General features: G+C 40.5%; 1 protein-coding gene across 1 annotated transcript; it reads right to left on the minus strand.

Moving 5' to 3' along the window:
• Window positions 1–587: 587 nt before the first annotated feature.
• Window positions 588–15,814, minus strand: TFAP2C (transcription factor AP-2 gamma). Its single transcript, XM_070744576.1, has 4 exons — window positions 15,596–15,814; window positions 13,322–13,440; window positions 5,390–5,531; window positions 588–3,270 (listed from the first exon to the last, which is right to left on the minus strand). The coding sequence occupies exons 1-4, from the start codon at window positions 15,802–15,804 to the stop codon at window positions 2,985–2,987; spliced, it is 756 nt and encodes a 251-aa protein (XP_070600677.1). The 5' UTR covers window positions 15,805–15,814; the 3' UTR covers window positions 588–2,984.
• Between the last annotated feature and the right edge of the window lie 1,668 nt (window positions 15,815–17,482).

Raw genomic sequence — 17,482 nt, forward strand, 5'->3', positions numbered from 1 at the left:
GCCCAGTGCCGCTGCTGCCAGCACCCTCCCGCCGGTCCCCAAAGCTCACCTGCCACTGCCGCCAGGGAAACTCCAGCCAGGCAGGGCGCTGCATCTGCCAGAAAACTTGGAAGGTGCAAAGAAGGAAGCTCAGCTTCCAGTCTCGCAACTTTTGGGTCTTCGCGCCCTAAGCAAAAAGTTGTGAGACTGGAACCTGAGCTTCCTTCTTCGCGGCACACTAGTGTGCTGTGGCACACTGGTTGAAAAACACTGCCGTATAGAATAGGAAAAGAGGAAGAATAGAGTAGAGTAGAGTAGAACAGAATAGAACAGGACAGCATTGGAGGTCTTCTAGTGCAACTCCCTGCTAGGGCAGGAAACTCTATACCATTTTAGACAAATGGATGCATCTGCGCTCATTCCAAATACTTCCAATATGCAATTATTGCTCATTCAACAGACACTTCCAAATTGATATAACTCTCCAGTGGCCAAAACAGGGGAAATTTTAATTTTATTTGTAAAAAGTTTTTAAATATTTAGCGTAAAACAGACTGTACATCATCTAGCAGTGTATGTTGTTTAGCCAGTATTTTATATTTATTTCATTTTTAATTTTTTTTTTTGTGGGGTGGGGTAAACTTTTAAAATCTGAATCCCATTTATAAAAAAAGTATTAAAATGTTCACCATTATTTACAAGCCCCTTTTAAATTACACATAAATAAATATATACATTCAAGACATTGTTTTCCCTTATACATATAAAACTTCCCTGGAGACATACATATATTTATATTTATATTTTTTGGCCTAGGTAGGCAAACAAAAAAATTAAAACTTACGCCTCTATTTTCAAGTTTTTTTCCTTTTTTAATTTAAAAAAAAATGACCTGATGATGCACATAAAGCTGCAGTATCTCTTTTTCGTATTTTTAAAGTGGATGAAAAAATTAAGGTTTTAATATTAGCTCAAATTAAATACAAAAAGATCTGCTACAGAACAATTCAGCCTTGCATTTTTTTTAAACCTGCAACCTCATTATATTAAAATACATGTTTCTTAAATTATGCCTAGAAATGAAAACTTTAAAAAAAAACAAGAAACAAAAAGACAAGCATGTTCAAAACTATCACATTATTTCACTTTATTCCTATCTTTTTTTTTCTAAAATTAAACCAGAAATCTCAGAACTTTGTCAAAAACTCAGAAAAACAGGGGATAATACTGCATTATATTCTACCTGCTGGTTTCCAATGAAGTAATAAGAACCCAGTAAAACCTCCATATCACAACATGGGTGCACATTTAAAATTTGGAATTTCTTTTGAGTGAGTTTTTCAAGAGATATCACATGCTGCTGCAGATGCAAAATAAACACAATGCCAAGGCTTATGATGCCACAAGAATTAATGTCACAAGATTTCAGCAACTGAGACCACTGAAAACTACCTGATTTAGTGACTGGACATAGCATCTGCTTTTTGGGATATGGTGAACAGTCTGGATAACTGTGAATGTCTCAGCACCAATTGATGCAATTTAGAGTATGATCTCAAGCCTTTGTCTGAATCTCGCAGCACGTTCAAACTTTTTAATTATCCCTTTTAATTGGTTTCTCAAAAATTAATTGAAAATTAGTTTATTTGCCGTATTTTTTGGAGTATAAGATGCACTACTCCCCCCCCTAAAAGAGGGTGAAAATTTGGGTGCATCTTATACATCAAATGTAGGCCTCACCTACCCTTTGGCCTCTGCCTCCCAGCAATTTAGCTCCTTGCAGCAAATAGCAAACAGCCTGTTTCAGTTTCAGCAAAGCCTGATTAGCACAAGGTGATTGTTCATTGGATCTGTCTCCCAACCCATCAGCGGTTTCAGGCTGCAGGGAGGCAGAGGCAGACCCCCCCACCCCCGCTAATCAGGATGAAACTGAAAGTGAAACTGAAACAGGCTATTTTTCTGTTTGCCGCAAGGAGGCAAATTGCTGGGAGGCAGAGGTAGAAGCAGGGGTTTGTTTTGTTCCCCCCAAAAAGGTAGATGTGGTCTTATACTTCAGAGCATCTTATATTCCAAAAAATACGGTACTTTACAGACTACTACACAATCATGCGGGTCCTGTTCTACAAGATATGGGCATGACTTTTCTTACATAGCCTGACTGATAAAAGTTAATAACCATAATTTTAAAAATGAACTTGGTCCAGCCAATGTACTTTCCTCTCCCTTCTCCATCTCCGCCTCTTAACACATATAGAAATCTGGTCCTTTGGCAGCAGCAATGAATACAGAAACATCTGCTTCCTGTTTAATGATAGCTTATTGATGCATCTGAAGAGGTTACAGAATTTTGGCTAATTAAAAACAAGGAGAATCAAAATTGCAGCTTATGGTAGTTCCGAAACCCGCAGCTTGCCATTTTCAGATGTAACAATAAACCTTGTTTGAACAGAAAGAAGATGCAATCACTTTTTTTTCCCACGGAAAGAGAAACCTCCGTGAGCAAGTGACTTCAGCACATTTGTTCAAAACCTGCTGAAACTTGGTTTATTGCTGAATTTCACCGAAGATTCTGCCACACACAACGTATACTGGAGGGAAACCATTGCCTGCAAAAGTGTCTCAAGTACAGCGTGTAACAAATTTCCATACGAGGGGGGAAAAACAAAAAGAGATAGCACCACCTTTTAAAATTTAAAAAAAGTAATAATAACAAAAAGATAAAATCCATGTTTACCTTCAGGTACATGGTCCCAAATGAATGGATAAACAGCAGCTTTTAAAGAGGAGAAAAAGAGACAACATTTGTCTCCAGAAAAGGATGGTTGAAAAATAACAAATTAAAAAAAAAAGGAAGAAGAAGATGCCCCAAAGCAAGTTTTAAGAAATATCTATATGCCTTCTAGGCAGGAAGATCTTAAGTCTGTGTGCAGTAACAGTCTTTTAAAGTCTATTTTTTCTGTGTATGTCTCTTTTTCTTTTCCTGTCTTTTGTCATCTTTTCCATCCTCACTTCCTGTGCTTGTCCATCTTCTCAAGGTTCTTATTGCCATCCTGGGGGCTCTGATCTCCTGCATTCATGTACGACTTGTCTGCCAGTTTGATAGCTTCATTCAGGTAGTTCTGCACCGATGTCATCGCGGCGCAGATGGCAGCACTCCCAAATCCATGTGTGATCAGGCTGAAGTGAGTCAAACATCCCTGGATGCCAGGATCCAAGATGGGGCTTGGCCTCGCGTTGCCAAGGGGGGTTCGATCCTGAGTGAGAAGCTCTGTGAATTCTTTACAGATCTGTCTGGAAGAGGTAATAGGAAAAAGCAAATTAATGTTTTAACGCTGCCCCAGTGGTTAGAATGCAGTACTGCAGGCTACTTCTGCTGACTGCCAGCAGACTGCAATTTGGCAATTCAAATCGCACCAGGCTCAAGGAGGACTCAGCCTTCCATTCTTCTGAGGTCGGTAAAATGAGGAGCCATTCATTCATTCATTCATTCATTGGATTTGTATGCCGCCCCTCTCCGTAGACTCGGGGCGTCTAACAACAGTAATAAAAACAGCATATAACAATCCAATATTAAAACAGTTAAAAACCCTTATTATAAAACCAAACTTACATACAGACATACCATGCATAAAATTGTAAAGACCTAGGGGGAAAGAGTATCTCAGTTCCCCCATGCCTGGCGGCAGAGGTGGGTTTTAAGAAGCTTACGAAAGGCAAGGAGGGTGGAGGCAATTCTAATCTCTGGGGGGAGTTGGTTCCAGAGGGCCGGGGCCGCCACAGAGAAGGCTCTTCTCCCGGGTCCCGCCAAGCGACATGAGGAGCCATATTGTTGGGAACAATATGCTGGCTCTGTAAACTGTGAAGTGGTATATAAGTCTAAATGCTAATTGCTATTTCCACTGGACAAAGGCAATGAAACCTGAGTTGGAAGGACTTTTATCAATTTCCTCCTGCTGAGATTATCTGACATGTTTAAGAAATGTATATAAGTGTTTCCCTTAATTACGTTTAAGAAAAAAATCCATGAGTAACTAGGCAGTTGTAATTTAAAGAGTGTCATGTGAAATGTTGCCGTATTTTAAAATCTTATTTTACCCTAGAAGCTAACATGGCTTTCTGTCTCATTTTTTACAGATTAGATTATCTAGCTCAACAACGATTCTGACAGAAGTATTTTTAGCTAAGTCCAGTCAACAACAATTAATATGGGCAACATGAGCTAACATTTATAATTTTGCTTACTTCGAAAAGTTAGTTTCAAAACGCAAACCTTTTCAATATTTGAAAATCCCAGGCTCTACCCACATTCACAAAAGCTCTCATCCAACCTCTAACCTTCCTCCTTCTTCACACCATTCTCACTGGAACTAACTAAGGCTCCTCTATTGGCTGTCCCTGTTGTGGGGATTATTATAAGTAGTCCTCATTTTATTAGTGACCTTTCAAAATTACCTATTAAAATAACTTATAACCAGTCCTTGCACTTCGGGCCACTGCAGTATCCCCACAGTCATGTGATCAAAACTTGGGAGCTTGCAACTAGCATGGATTTACGTTGGTTGCAGCATCCTGGAGTCACGTGTGACCTTCCATGATGGCTTCTGACCAGTGAAGGGCTGCAAAATTGTTTACTACCGTGCTGTGGGTGTGGCTTAAAATTTTGTGGGTGTGGCTTACTGGCCATGTGTCCAGTTGGGAGTGGCTTGATGTTCATGTGACTGGGGGTGGCTTAAAGGTCATGTGACTGGCTTAAAGGTGTCACTCACGTCAAGGGTTTGGGTTAGGGTGCCTGGCCTCTCCTCGCCTCAAAGAGATACAATTTCCCTATCTATTTACTATTGCTGAACATCCAAAATATATAATAATAATAATAATAATAATAATAATAATAATAATAATAATAATTTAGATTTGTGTGCCGCCCCTCTCCGAAGACTCGGGGCGGCTCACAACAATAATTCTATGTGTATATGCCATATATGTACATACATATTACACAAAGGCACACAAAAGTATACATCATCTACTATATAAACTGTATGTGGATGTACACACACACACAGCTCTTCTAAAATTATACACATTCAACCTCATTTACTGCGATAGAAAAAACATAACCAGAGCCCAGTAAGGAGGGGGGGGGGGAGAAAAAAAATCCATAATTTTTTTTCTCTATCAGTACTGCGTACCTGACCAAACTTTTTGTACCAGTACTGCGTACCTGGTAGGAGCCAATCACTGCTTCTGACAAGCAAAGTCAAGGTGAATTAATCTGGATTCTCTTAACAACTGCATGATTCACTTTAACAGCTGTGATGATTTACTTTAAAGAACATGGTAACAAACACTGCTTGGGCCTCCTAAGCATTTTAATATATTCTATAAATCTTACAAATTGCTTTCCACTTACTTTGCGGCAAGGAGCATATTTTTCCTGCTGGACATCTCGTTCCGACCCAGATGAGGCCGAGTTAAATATTCTGCCACAGCTTTCGAAGGAAATTCAGTTTCACACACATAGCCAAAATCACGGGCAAGATGTACAGCTTCCCCTGCAAATGGACCACAGAAGAGGGGAAAGTAGAAAGAGAAAAAAAGCAAGACTTTTAAAAAAAATTACATCACACCCACTTAAATAACTGTTCACAAACAAACAGATGAACAATATTTGCCGCTGTCATAACAAGCCCCTGTGTTTGAACAGGATTATTTTTCTCCCCAGCTTTTATTTTATAAAAGCAACCTTTGAGTTCAGTTTTTGTAATTGATGAGTAACATTCTGCTGCTAAGCTTTCCTCTGGATATCCAAAAGTTGCAATGAAAACTGTTTTCCTCAGGATAATGCTTTTATGATGTATATTGCATAGTGGTGCCAGTTAGCAAAAATTGAAAACTATTCGAGCATTCGGAAAATTAAAAGTCCCAGGTAAAGACCTGATAGGAGAAAGTTAATTTAAAGCAATAGGCAATATTACACTCCCATTATAATTAAGGGTCAAGAAACATCTTTACAGGATAATAGTTTAACTTAAAGTAGGTCACCTTTGAGTCCCACCATACAAATATTTCTCATCTTATAATTTGCTCCAATGTGTTTTTACAAAATGTGAAGCAACTGCAAAAATTATTTCCGTGGCAATAATTAGCATGAATTAGCACAAGTTCCAAGCAACCAAGATATTTATAAGTGAAGCAGCAAATGAATTTCCACTGACTGCTCCTGAATGTACCTCTTACAATGTCGGTGGTTTAAGCCGAAATATGCTCATCCCAAATTCGAGGACATTCCCATCAATATACTTAGGAATGCAACTATTCATATATTTTTGTATCACATGATATATATCACATATATGTATCACATATTTTTTGCTGAAATTTTAAAATTAAGGGAGACTAGGATGGCACCATTTCGGCCTTGACAATATCATCCAGACAATCCATTTGATAATGCAGTTCAACAAAAGCTGTGGGATGCAACTATTCTGACATGCACGTACTTCCTTGGAAATAACTGATTTACCCATGCAAATTTGAATTTTTGACTGCGGTAGCAAAGGTTTGCCTACTGCCACATGAATCAAACAGCATGGGCAAGTATTACAAAGACAAATTTCATATCGAGTTACATACTTCATTTCAACAGAGACAGGTCTTGCATTAATTTAACCTTTCCTTCTAAAGTCTCAAAGTACCATACAGGAATTACAGGAACAGTTGCGAGTTGAAGATTTGAAACAGGAAACTCATTACATTTTGCTACTGGGCTTAACAAACTTAGAAAATACATCCTGTTTCTAAACAAGACATAATTATCATATTCAAATATTCTTTGTATTTAAATTATCTTTTGTATTTAAATATTAAATAAAAATATTCTTTGTATTTAAATATCCTCTACTTTTTTGTTTTTGGTTAGAGTGTCTATCTTCCATCACCTACCAAAATAAAACAACACATCTCATTCAAATCACTTGCTGCACAAATATCCCTAACAACCAACCTGCCAGGAGTTCCTTAAGCCAAGGAAGACACTGTTCTCAAAATTCTTTTAAGCCAAGAAATACAGTGGTACCTCAAGATACGAACCCCTCGTCTTACGAACAACTCGTGATACGAACCCGGGGTTCAGAAAAATTTTGCCTCTTCTTACGAACTTTTTTCGAGTTACGAACCGGCGTTCGGAGACTGCTGGGAAGCCGCGTGGCTGTTTTAAAAGGTGACAGCCGGGCGGCGGGGCTTCCCAGAAGCCTCCCGAACGCCGGTTCGTAACTCGAACAAAGTTCGTAAGAAGAGGCAAAATTTTTCTGAACCCCGGGTTCGGTTTGGGAGGTTGCTGGGAAGCCCCCCAGCCCGTCTGTCACCTTTTAAAACAGCCGCGCGGCTTCCCAGCAGTCGCCGAAAGCCGTTTTTTTTTGCGGGTTTTTTTTTGGTTGCACGGATTAATTGACTTTACATTGTTTCCTATGGGAAACAATGTTTCGTCTTACGAACCTTTCGTCTTACGAACCTCCTCCTTGCACCAATTAAGTTCGTATCATGAGGTATTACTGTACATCATTCTCAAAACATTTCGTTTGCAGCCAACTAATCCTACAGTTTGAAGATTTCTTCTAAGAGTTTAACTGAAATCTGTTCCCGCTACTATTGGTCCTTGTTCCACCCTCTCCAACAGCAGAGAGCAAACCTTCTTTTTCATCCGTGCAATTCTGAAAACATTGATTTTAAGAATGGCTGTTATTATTTTGGTCAAGCTAAGCAAAGCCTCAGCTTGGTTAATATTTATAGGGGGGGAAGACTTCTGGAAAGACCTCCTAAGATCTAGGCTAGTCCCTAGATCAGTGCTTCCCAACCTTGGCAACTTGAAGGTATTTGGACTTCAACTCCCAGAATTCCTCAGCCAGCAAATGCTGGCTGGGGAATTCTGGGAGTTGAAGTCCAAATATCTTCAAGTTGCCATGGTTGGGAAACACTGCCTTAGATTCCCAGAATGCAATAAGAAACCTCTTATTGACTACTGCCAAGAAAACACAGTGTGGTTGTATCCATGTCATGAGGAGTCAAGTTTGACTCAGAGACTTGTTTTCACACCGAAAGTGATTGATGGTAGAAATATGTCCTAGTTGATTGAAACTTTTTTTATTAACATATTAATGGTAATCTGTTAACTGATCATTGGCTCTGTTACTTGTATTCATATAATTATGAATACATAATTCTCGGCCCTGAGTCTGCGGAGAAGGATGGCCTAAAAATCTAATAATAAATAAATATTTGTTTCATTGTTTTTAAGTTGTTGTATGGGAGTCCTGAGTAAGGAGCAAGCAGATCTTGCTCCTATTAAACACAGCAAATTGCCATTCTACAAATTACTATATGAAAGGAAACATATTAGTCCTATTTCCTTGTACATTGAGCTAACTGCACAACACATATCTCTAAATTTTTAATTTAACCTAATTTAATGGATTTTTAAGGCCGACTAAAACTCCAAATAGGTTCTGGGTGACATACAACATTTAAATTTCTAGAGGAACATAGTTTGTTTAGCATATATAAATGTCAGTTTGTTTTAAAAGGTGGTTTTAGAATTCCACTGACCAAACATGTATTGTTGCAATTTAGCTTTCTGATTTAGCAATCCAAAAATCTTTGGGTTAGGTTCTGCTCTGTTCACAGATCGCTTTGAACCCTTATCAGTCCTTACCAATCTTTCTTCTCAGCTTTTTATAGGTTGTTCGTAGCTCTGCTTTACTCAGAGCAACTTTATAAGGAATTCTTTTTAAGAAATCAGCCAGTGTAGCAAGAATTGAAGCTGCTTGTTAGCACACACATTAAAGTATCCAGAGAAATATAGTTATCAAAGAATGAAAGTTTTGAGATTATTATTATTATTATTATTATTATTATTATTATTATTATTTATTAGATTTGTATGCCGCCCCTCTCCGAAGACTCACAACAACAATAGAAACAATATAATAGTGAAAACAAATCTAATATTAAAATAAAACGTATCTAAAACCCCAGCAATTTAAAACCATACAACACATACATACCAAACATAAAATATAAAGGCCTGGGGGAGGATGTCTCAGTTCCCCCATGCCTGGCGATAAAGGTGGGTCTTGAGTAATTTGCGAAAGACAAGGAGGGTGGGGGCCGTTCTAATCTCTGGGGGGAGGTTGATTCCAGAGGGCCAGGGACGCCAGAGAAGGCTCTTCCCCGCCAAACAACATTGTTTGGTCGACGGAACCCGGAGAAGGCCAACTCTGTGGGACCTTATCGGCTGCTGGGATTCGTGCGGTAGAAGGCAGTTCCGGAAGTATTCTGGTCCAATGCCATGTAGGGCTTTAAAGGTCATTACAAATACTTTGAATTGTGACTAGAAATTGATCAGCAGCTAGTGCAGGCCACGGAGTGTTGCAGAAATGTGGGCGAATCTAGGGAACCTCACGATGGCTCTCGCGGCCGCGTTCTGCACGATCTGAAGTTTCCGAACACTTTTCAAAGGTAGCCCCATGTAGAGAGCGTTGCAGAGATTCATGCCTCAGATATGGAAAAGGCAATCCGATTCTTCTAAATTAGCCATTTTTTTTGCAGAAAATATCTGTCCTCATCTACCCATAATGAACTCAACAAACAAACCAGTTATTTCACTGACAAAACGTGGAAAAGAAGGAAAAACAAGTAACTAGCAGTATTAACTATGGCTCCAGTTTTATCTATGAAGGGCAAGAGAGATATTCAAAGCTTCTGACCACACCTGAAGTGTGACATCTCTGAGACTACAATGAGCAATTATACCAGTGATCTACAATTGTTATGCACTTTTTAAAAAATTGACAATCCATTTTTACTGCCTTGGCAGTAAATTAAATGACAATTTTACAGTGCCTATAAAACCTTCCAATCCAAAACTTCTTTTACACAAACATACCATCCATGACAAGGATGTTTATCCTCTAAGGTTATGCCCTAACATATCCTTCATTCCTCCCTCTCTCTCCCCCCGCTTTCTGGTTTGAGTATTAACATCTTCACTTGCAGTGAAAACAATGTTTTAGCTACAAAAAGCATTTTGGAATGAAAATGGGACACAGAATTGGAAAGTGCCATTTAGACCTTCAGCTCCTCAACTTTACAACAATTTGAAGTTACTCGACTTTACAACCATTTGAAGTTACAACAGCACTGAAAAAGTGGTCATTTTTTCACACAATCCCCATTGCTCCTAGGATCATCAAAATGTGGATGCTTGGCCAACTGGTTCATACTGATGATTGTTGCAACATCCTGGAAATCATCTGATCCCCTTTTGTGATCTTCTGACAAGCCAAGTCAGAATCTGGAAGCCAGGTTCATTTAAAAACCATGTTACTAACTTAACCACTGCAGAACAACGGTAGCGAGAAAGGTAATAAAAGAAGGCAAAACACACTGGCTCACTTAAACTGGCTCACTTAGCAGCAGAAACGTGGGGCTCAATTGTGGTCTTAATTTGAAGACTAAAACATATGAAGAACTAAAACATATGGGGAGTAAAAGATGAATAGATGCAGGATTTGGGTTTGGCAAGTCGAGAGAAAAGAAAGGACTAGGTGAGACATGATAATAGTATTCCAGTACAGTGGTACCTCTACTTACGAACTTAATTCGTTCCGTGACCAGGTTCTTTAAGTAAAAAAAGTTTGTAAGAAGAAGCAATTTTTCCCATAGGAATCAATGTAATGTGTGCGATTGAGCAAATCACAGGGAGGGGGGAGGCCCTGTTTCCTCCCAGGAGATTCCTAGAGAGGCCCCATGGAGACTTCTCTCCACCTTTTCCGGCCGTTTCCTCCCTGGAGATTCCTAGAGAGGCCCCATGGAGACTTCTCTCCACCTTTTCCGGCCGTTTCCTCCCTGGAGATTCCTAGAGAGGCCCCACAGAGGCTTCTCCCTGCCTTTTCCAGTTACAGTTTCAGAGGCTCGGGTTTGTAAGTAGAAAATGGTTCTTGAGAAGAGGCAAAAAAAAAAATCTTGAACACCCGGTTCTTATCTAGAAAAGTTCGTAAGTAGAGGCGTTCTTAGGTAGAGGTACCACTGTATTTAAAAAACTGCCACAGAGGAGGGGGCTCAGCCTATTTACCAAAGCATCAGAAGGAAAGACAAAAAACAATGGATGCAAACTAATCAAGGAGAGAAGCAACCTGGAATTGAGGAGAAATCTCCTAACAGTGAGGTCAATTAACCAGTGGAACTGCTTGCCTTTTGATGTTGTGGGTGCTCCATCACTGGAGGTTTTTAAGGAGACCGGACAGTCACTTGTCTGAAATTATAGGATTTCCTGCTTGAGCAGGGAGCTGGATTAGAATACACCTCCAAGGTCTCTTCCAGCTCTATTCTGATTCTGACTACTTGCTTTGAGAAAGCTGAAATTTCCTAGCTTGCACTCAGACAGAATTTTAAACTGAAGTGTTTTCAATCTGACCAAACTCTACTTTAATATACAGTGATCCCCTGGTTATTGCGTCCCCGACCATTGCGAACAGGCTAATTTGCGATTTTTCAACCCGGAAGTCAAAACACCATCTGCGCATGCGTGCCCTTTTTTCTATGGGCACGCATGCGTAGATGGCGCCGGGCAGATCAGCTGCTGGGCGGCTTCCCTGGGTCTTCCCCCTCTTGCTGGCGGGAGGGCGAGCGGCGGGCATCAGCAAGGAGTTTCCCCACCGCCCACGCAAACTCCTCGCTGCCGGCCGCCCTTCGCCCGCCCACGCCGTTCATTCTCGCCGCTTCACAGCTGAGTCCTGAAGCGAATTCGCTTCAGGACTCAGCTGGAAAGCGGCGAGAGCGAGCGCGACCGAACGGCTTGTCCGCCGCCCGCTCGCGCATCACCCGCCCACGCCGTTCATTCTCGCCGCTTTCCAGCTGAGTCCTGAAGCGAATTCGCTTCAGGACTCAGCTGGGAAGCGCGAGCGAGCGGCGCCAACGAACGGCTTGTCCGCCGCCTGCCTGCCCGCTAGCGAGGAGCCGAAGATTGGGGGCGGCGCGGCTGTTTTAAAACGTCACCGCCGGCATGGGGGGCTTGCCAGCACCCCCCGGACCCCCAACCCGGGTTTGGGGGGCTGTTAGGAAGCCCCCCATGCCGGCGGCGACGTTTTAAAACAGCCGCGCGGCTTCCCAATGAGTCCCGAAGACAAACGCGGAAGTTTGCCTTTGACGTTTGTCTTCGGGACTCCGTTGGGAAGCCGCGCGGCTGTTTTAAAACGTCGCTGCCGGCATGGGGGGCTTCCTAGCAGCCCCCCAAACCCGGGTTGGGGGTCCGGGGGGTGCTGGCAAGCCCCCCATGCTGGCGGCGATGTTTTAAAACAGCCGCGCTGCCCCCAATCTTTGGCTCCTCGCTAGCGCTGCGGAAGTAAAAACACCATCTGCGTATGCGCAGATGGTGTTTTTACTTCCGCAGCGCTACTTCGCGAAAACCCGCTCGTTGCGGGGGGTCCTGGAACGGAACCCTCGCAATGATCGGGGGATCACTGTATATCCCTAAATAAGTCCCATCGCTTCTTACGGATCCAGAGCAGGAACAGCTCTTACCACTAGGACACTTCAACTTGGAATCATGACCATTATTTTGAGTCCTGCAACCATATATCTGCAAGACTGTCCTTTTTGGAAGACAAGCTTGATCGAGGAGGAACACAAAATTGCTCGCCATGCTCTTTAACCCAGAAAAGGCTTTAGATCAGTGGTCGCCAAACTACGGCCCGCGGGCCACATGCGGCCCACTTATGCCATTTATCTGGGCGGGGGGGGGATATTTTTTTTTCCTCTTAACATGCATTCAAACAACACAGTGTACCATCTAATTTTCCATGAATAAAATGCGCTATTTTGTTAGTAACTAATATCAATCATCAAAAAAGCTGCAAAAGTTTTTTTTCTAATTTTGTCATCCAGTTACATTCATTTTCTTTTAATTAAATTCCCTCCTTAACGTTCCTTCAAAAAGTACAACACCAATTATATTTCTAACTTATTAACCATTATGCCAAAGTGCTTCCTTCTTTCTTTATACATTCTTCTATAAGCCAAGAAAATCTAATTTTGTTTTGTTAATTTTGTTAACAAAACAAAATTAAAAAGAAAACATAAACATATATGAATTTCATACTTCTTCCCCCCCTATAAACAGTATGTTACCATTTTGTTTTTTACTTTAAAATAAGGCATGTGCAGTGCGCATAAGGATTTGTTCATAGTTTTTTTTACAGTCCAGCCCTCCAACAGTCCGAGGGACAGTGAACTGGCCCCCTGTGTAAAAGGTTTGGGGACCCTAGCTTTAGAGAGAAGACCAACTAACCTTCCACCAACGATGTAAGTAATGTCACGTTTGCAGCTTTCCTTCTGCCCGCAGGAAGGTTCAAGCCAATTTTGTCCAGTTTTTCCCTTAGTGAACGGCCCCCGTTTTTAGATTTGGCTCTGCAGATGAGAGAGAGAGAAAAAAGGACAGGTGGGTGTTTAGATGCATTCGTTGAAGAGGTCACATTTTGAAGCAATTGGGAAATGCAAATTGCTGACATTCAATACACTTCTGCTGATGGGGGGGGGGGAGAGGAAGAACGGAGGGAGGGAAGAGAGGGCTGTGACAAAACAAGAGCTGACCTACTTTCAAATGTTCCATCACATGAACATCAGAAAGCAAGATGAAAAAGGAAGGAAGGGGGAGGAAGAGAAGGATACGGCTTTGCCTTTGCGTTTACACTATCAAGCATCATTACAATCAGGATGACCGACATCGTGAAAATTAAAACCTTTTACAAACACAAGAGAGCATCAAACAAACTTTTGTTGTGGCAGTACTGGTACACGGATATTAAATGCAGCCTTAACTTTTTATTTATTTATTTATCTAGGATGAAAGGTCCTCTGTACTTCCGCCACTACGGATGTCATTTGAGGAGGATGGAGGGAAGTGGGCACATTCCCCCAATTTCTAAAAATTAGGCTATATATTAGCAATTTCTCCAAAGCAGCGTTTCTGAATCCCAATAACTTAAGCATGCTGGTTAGGAATTTTGGAAGTCCACCCCATCTTAAAGTTGGCAAGATTGAAAAATATTGCTCTCTATTAGCACAGTTAAACAATTCTGGATAATTGCTGAACAGAACTACTTAAGATGAACGTTTATTTTAAAAGATAATGTGGATATGAATCCTTCTTCATGCAGAACAAACTTGAGTTCAAGAATTGGTGGATCATAGTTCATAATCTTGAGGAATCTTGAGTAAGCATCACACAACCTGAGCTCACATTCCATACTACATCATCATCATCATAATAATAACATAACGGGGAGGAGGAGGAGGAGGGGAAGAGGAGCTGAAATTGCCTACCACTAGTAGCTTGGGAATGGCCAAGTAGAATCCCATGATTTAAAGGTGACTGAAGGACAACTTTTCTTTGTCCTTCAAAATTACAACTGATGTACGTCTAACCCCCAATAATCCTGCTTTCAGCAACCCTTCAATGTGTGACAGCCAATAAACATCATTGAGGTTAGAGGAGCTCCACCTGTCAGTTTCTAAACCTCAAACAACCCAGGAATAAATTGGACTTGGATGTTTTTCTCAATCAATATAGAAACATAGAAGACTGACAGCGGGAAAAGACCTCATGGTCCATCTAGTCTGCCCTTATACTATTTTCTGTATTTTATCTTAGGATGGATATATGTTTATCCCAGGCATGTTTAAATTCAGTTACTGTGGATTTACCAACCACGACTGCTGGAAGTTTGTTCCAAGCATCTACTACTTTCAGTAAAATAATATTTTCTCACATTGCTTCTGATCTTTCCAACTAACCTCAGATTGTGTCCCCTTGTTCTTGTGTTCACTTCCCTACGAAAAACACTTCCCTCCTGAACCTTATTTAACCCTTTAACATATTTAAATGTTTCAATATGTCCCCCCTTTGCCTTCTGTCCTCCAGACTATATACAGATTGAGTTCATTAAGTCTTTCCTCTTTCCGTTTTATGCTTAAGACCTTCCACCATTCTTGTAGCCCGTCTTTGGACCCGTTCAATGTTATCATTATCTTTTTGTAGGTGAGGTCTCCAGAACTGAACAAAGTATTCGAAATGTGGTCTCGCCAGCGCTCTATAGAGATATATCTTAATACAATTTGGAAACTGTGTGCTAAAACAATCCATGTATTTGCTCTTTACAACTTTTTAACATTGGACTACTGTATGTAAACTGGCAGAAGACCTGACTTCCTATTCCAATTATTTCTTTCCCTTTTTTTTTTGGGGGGGGGGGGATGCAGGGTGGTGGTTTAACAGGAAAAAGAGAATGCACAATGAATCCTGTTATGGCACTTTTCAATTCTGGAAAGGCAAAAGGGTGCTAAGGAGGGGAGGGGGGAAAGAGTGTGAATGCAAGGCTTCAAAATAAACTCTATTAGGATGCAGCGTTTCATCTGCTGTTTGCAAGATTCACAACCAGAAGAGACAAGAAGCTATTCTGCTGTTCACAGGCCATTCAGCTCCGAAGGACGCCAAGGAAGCCCCCTTGACAGGACAGACTTCCAGGAGGAAGAGAGGAAAGGGGCAGAGGAATGATGGGCTTACCTTCGGAGGACTCCTCCCAGCAGAGACGCGTTCAGACATTCGGGAGGAGAGAGCCTTCGCTGAACCTCGGCCACCGTCACTTTGTATTTCGATGTTGAACTGAGGAGAGAAAGCCGTCCGGGAACAGAGCAAAACACTTCGTTGGGATTGATCACTACACCCAGAAGTCCGTCTTTCTGGCAAGGGAGACCTAATGCATTGTTTTTCATTAGTGAGATGGGACCTGGAGAGCCAAAATATACAAAAACAAAACAAGCTACCATGGAGCGTTTCTTCCCATCTTTTTTCTTTTCTTTTCTGCATTTAATGTAAGAATTCCCTGAGGTTATTGCCTCCCACAACTTGATGCCCTGGTAAACTGGATTTTACTTACCATAATCCCCAGCTAGTCTATGTCTGATAGCTAGGGATTATGGTATCTGAAGACTTCTAGGTACCAAGTTGAAGAAGGCTGCCTTCCATAATGAATCCAAAATTTTTCTAAACAATTGAAGAACATCCCTGGCCTAACCTGAAAAGGGCAGGCAAGGATACACTTATTACTTGAAGATATATTTATTTATTTTTTATTTATTTACATTGATTTACATTGTTATACAATATATATAGTAATACAGTAGTACTAATTGAGGGTCTTTGTGATCCCTTACAATGTTGTTGTTCTGTGACTCAATTAGAGCTGATGGGCAACATGAAGATTCAAACTTTCAAACCACTTTACCTCTTCTTTCTAATTAGTTAATTAGGAAGATAGTTCCTAATGTCCCCATTTAACGTCACCATTCTCCTAAACAGTGCGGCACTTTCACACAAAACATTGGGGTGCAACCACCTGTCATTTGGGGGTGATCCATACTTGACATTATCACAACTTTAAAGAAAGATAGGGTAGCACTAGAAAAGATGCAAAGGAAATTCAAAAGGAAATCCAAATGTTTATACTCTAGAGCAGTGTTTCCCAACCTTGGCAACTTGAAGCTATTTGGACTTCAACTCCCAGAATTCCCCAGCCAGCATTTGCTGTCTGGGGAGTTCTGGGAATTGAAGTCCAGATACCTTCAAGTTACCAAGGTTGGGAAACACTGCTAGAGCTCTTTTATTTATTTATTTATTTATTTATTTATTTATTTTATTTATTTATTTAATTTATTTATTTATTTTGTCCAATACACAATGAGGGTTTTAGTGGGTATATATCTATATACACGTAGTAAAATACATGATGAAGGTGGAGATACTCATAGTAAAATATATCTAAGAAATAATAGAAAAGAAGGTATAGTAATAGAACATATCAATGAAAGAATAGAAGAGATATAGGAATAGAAGAAAGGTATAGGAGAGCAATAGGACAGGGGATGGAAGGCACTCTAGTGCACTTGTACTCACCCCTGAAGCAGTTATATGGAAAGTTTGTTCTTTTATTATTTAACAAAATATTGTTTAAGTGCCTTCCCTAATTATGATACAATCTTATTGTTCTAGCAATTAAGAGCCATAGTCTATACTCCAGCCAAGAAGAATTTTAAGAAAGCTTTTGCTCTGAAATCCATAAGCCATGGATAAAACGCAAACAAGACTATAACTTTTGCTAACAATTCTTTCACAAAATTGCTGTCATAGGATTGCATATTGCAGAAATGCAAGATGGGCAGGCAATAAATTTGGTAATAATAATAATAATAACAACAACAATGAAAGTGAAAACAAAATTGCTGTCATATTTACTGCACCTTGCAGAACTGCAGGTTTGCAGCCAATTAAATTTGGTAGTGATAATACAAATAATAAATGTTTTCTCAAGTTCATTCCTTTTAAGAAATGAAAGCTTTTTTTCTTGACTGATCGTTCCTTGACTTGATGAAAATTAAAATACAGAAAACTCCA

Source organism: Erythrolamprus reginae, chromosome 3 (genome assembly GCF_031021105.1).
Source record: "Erythrolamprus reginae isolate rEryReg1 chromosome 3, rEryReg1.hap1, whole genome shotgun sequence".
In the NCBI taxonomy this organism is placed as follows: Eukaryota; Metazoa; Chordata; class Lepidosauria; order Squamata; family Dipsadidae; genus Erythrolamprus; species Erythrolamprus reginae.

Excerpts from the sequence above, each read along its gene's own strand:
- TFAP2C (XM_070744576.1), bottom strand. The coding sequence starts at position 15,804 with ATGAAAAACAATGCATTAGGTCTCCCTTGCCAGAAAGACGGACTTCTG. Across the intron at positions 13,441-15,595 it reads CTGGGAGGAGTCCTCCGAAG|AGCCAAATCTAAAAACGGGG; the intron begins GTAAGCCCATCA and ends TCTCATCTGCAG. Across the intron at positions 5,532-13,321 it reads ACTTACATCGTTGGTGGAAG|GGGAAGCTGTACATCTTGCC; the intron begins GTTAGTTGGTCT and ends GTCCATTTGCAG.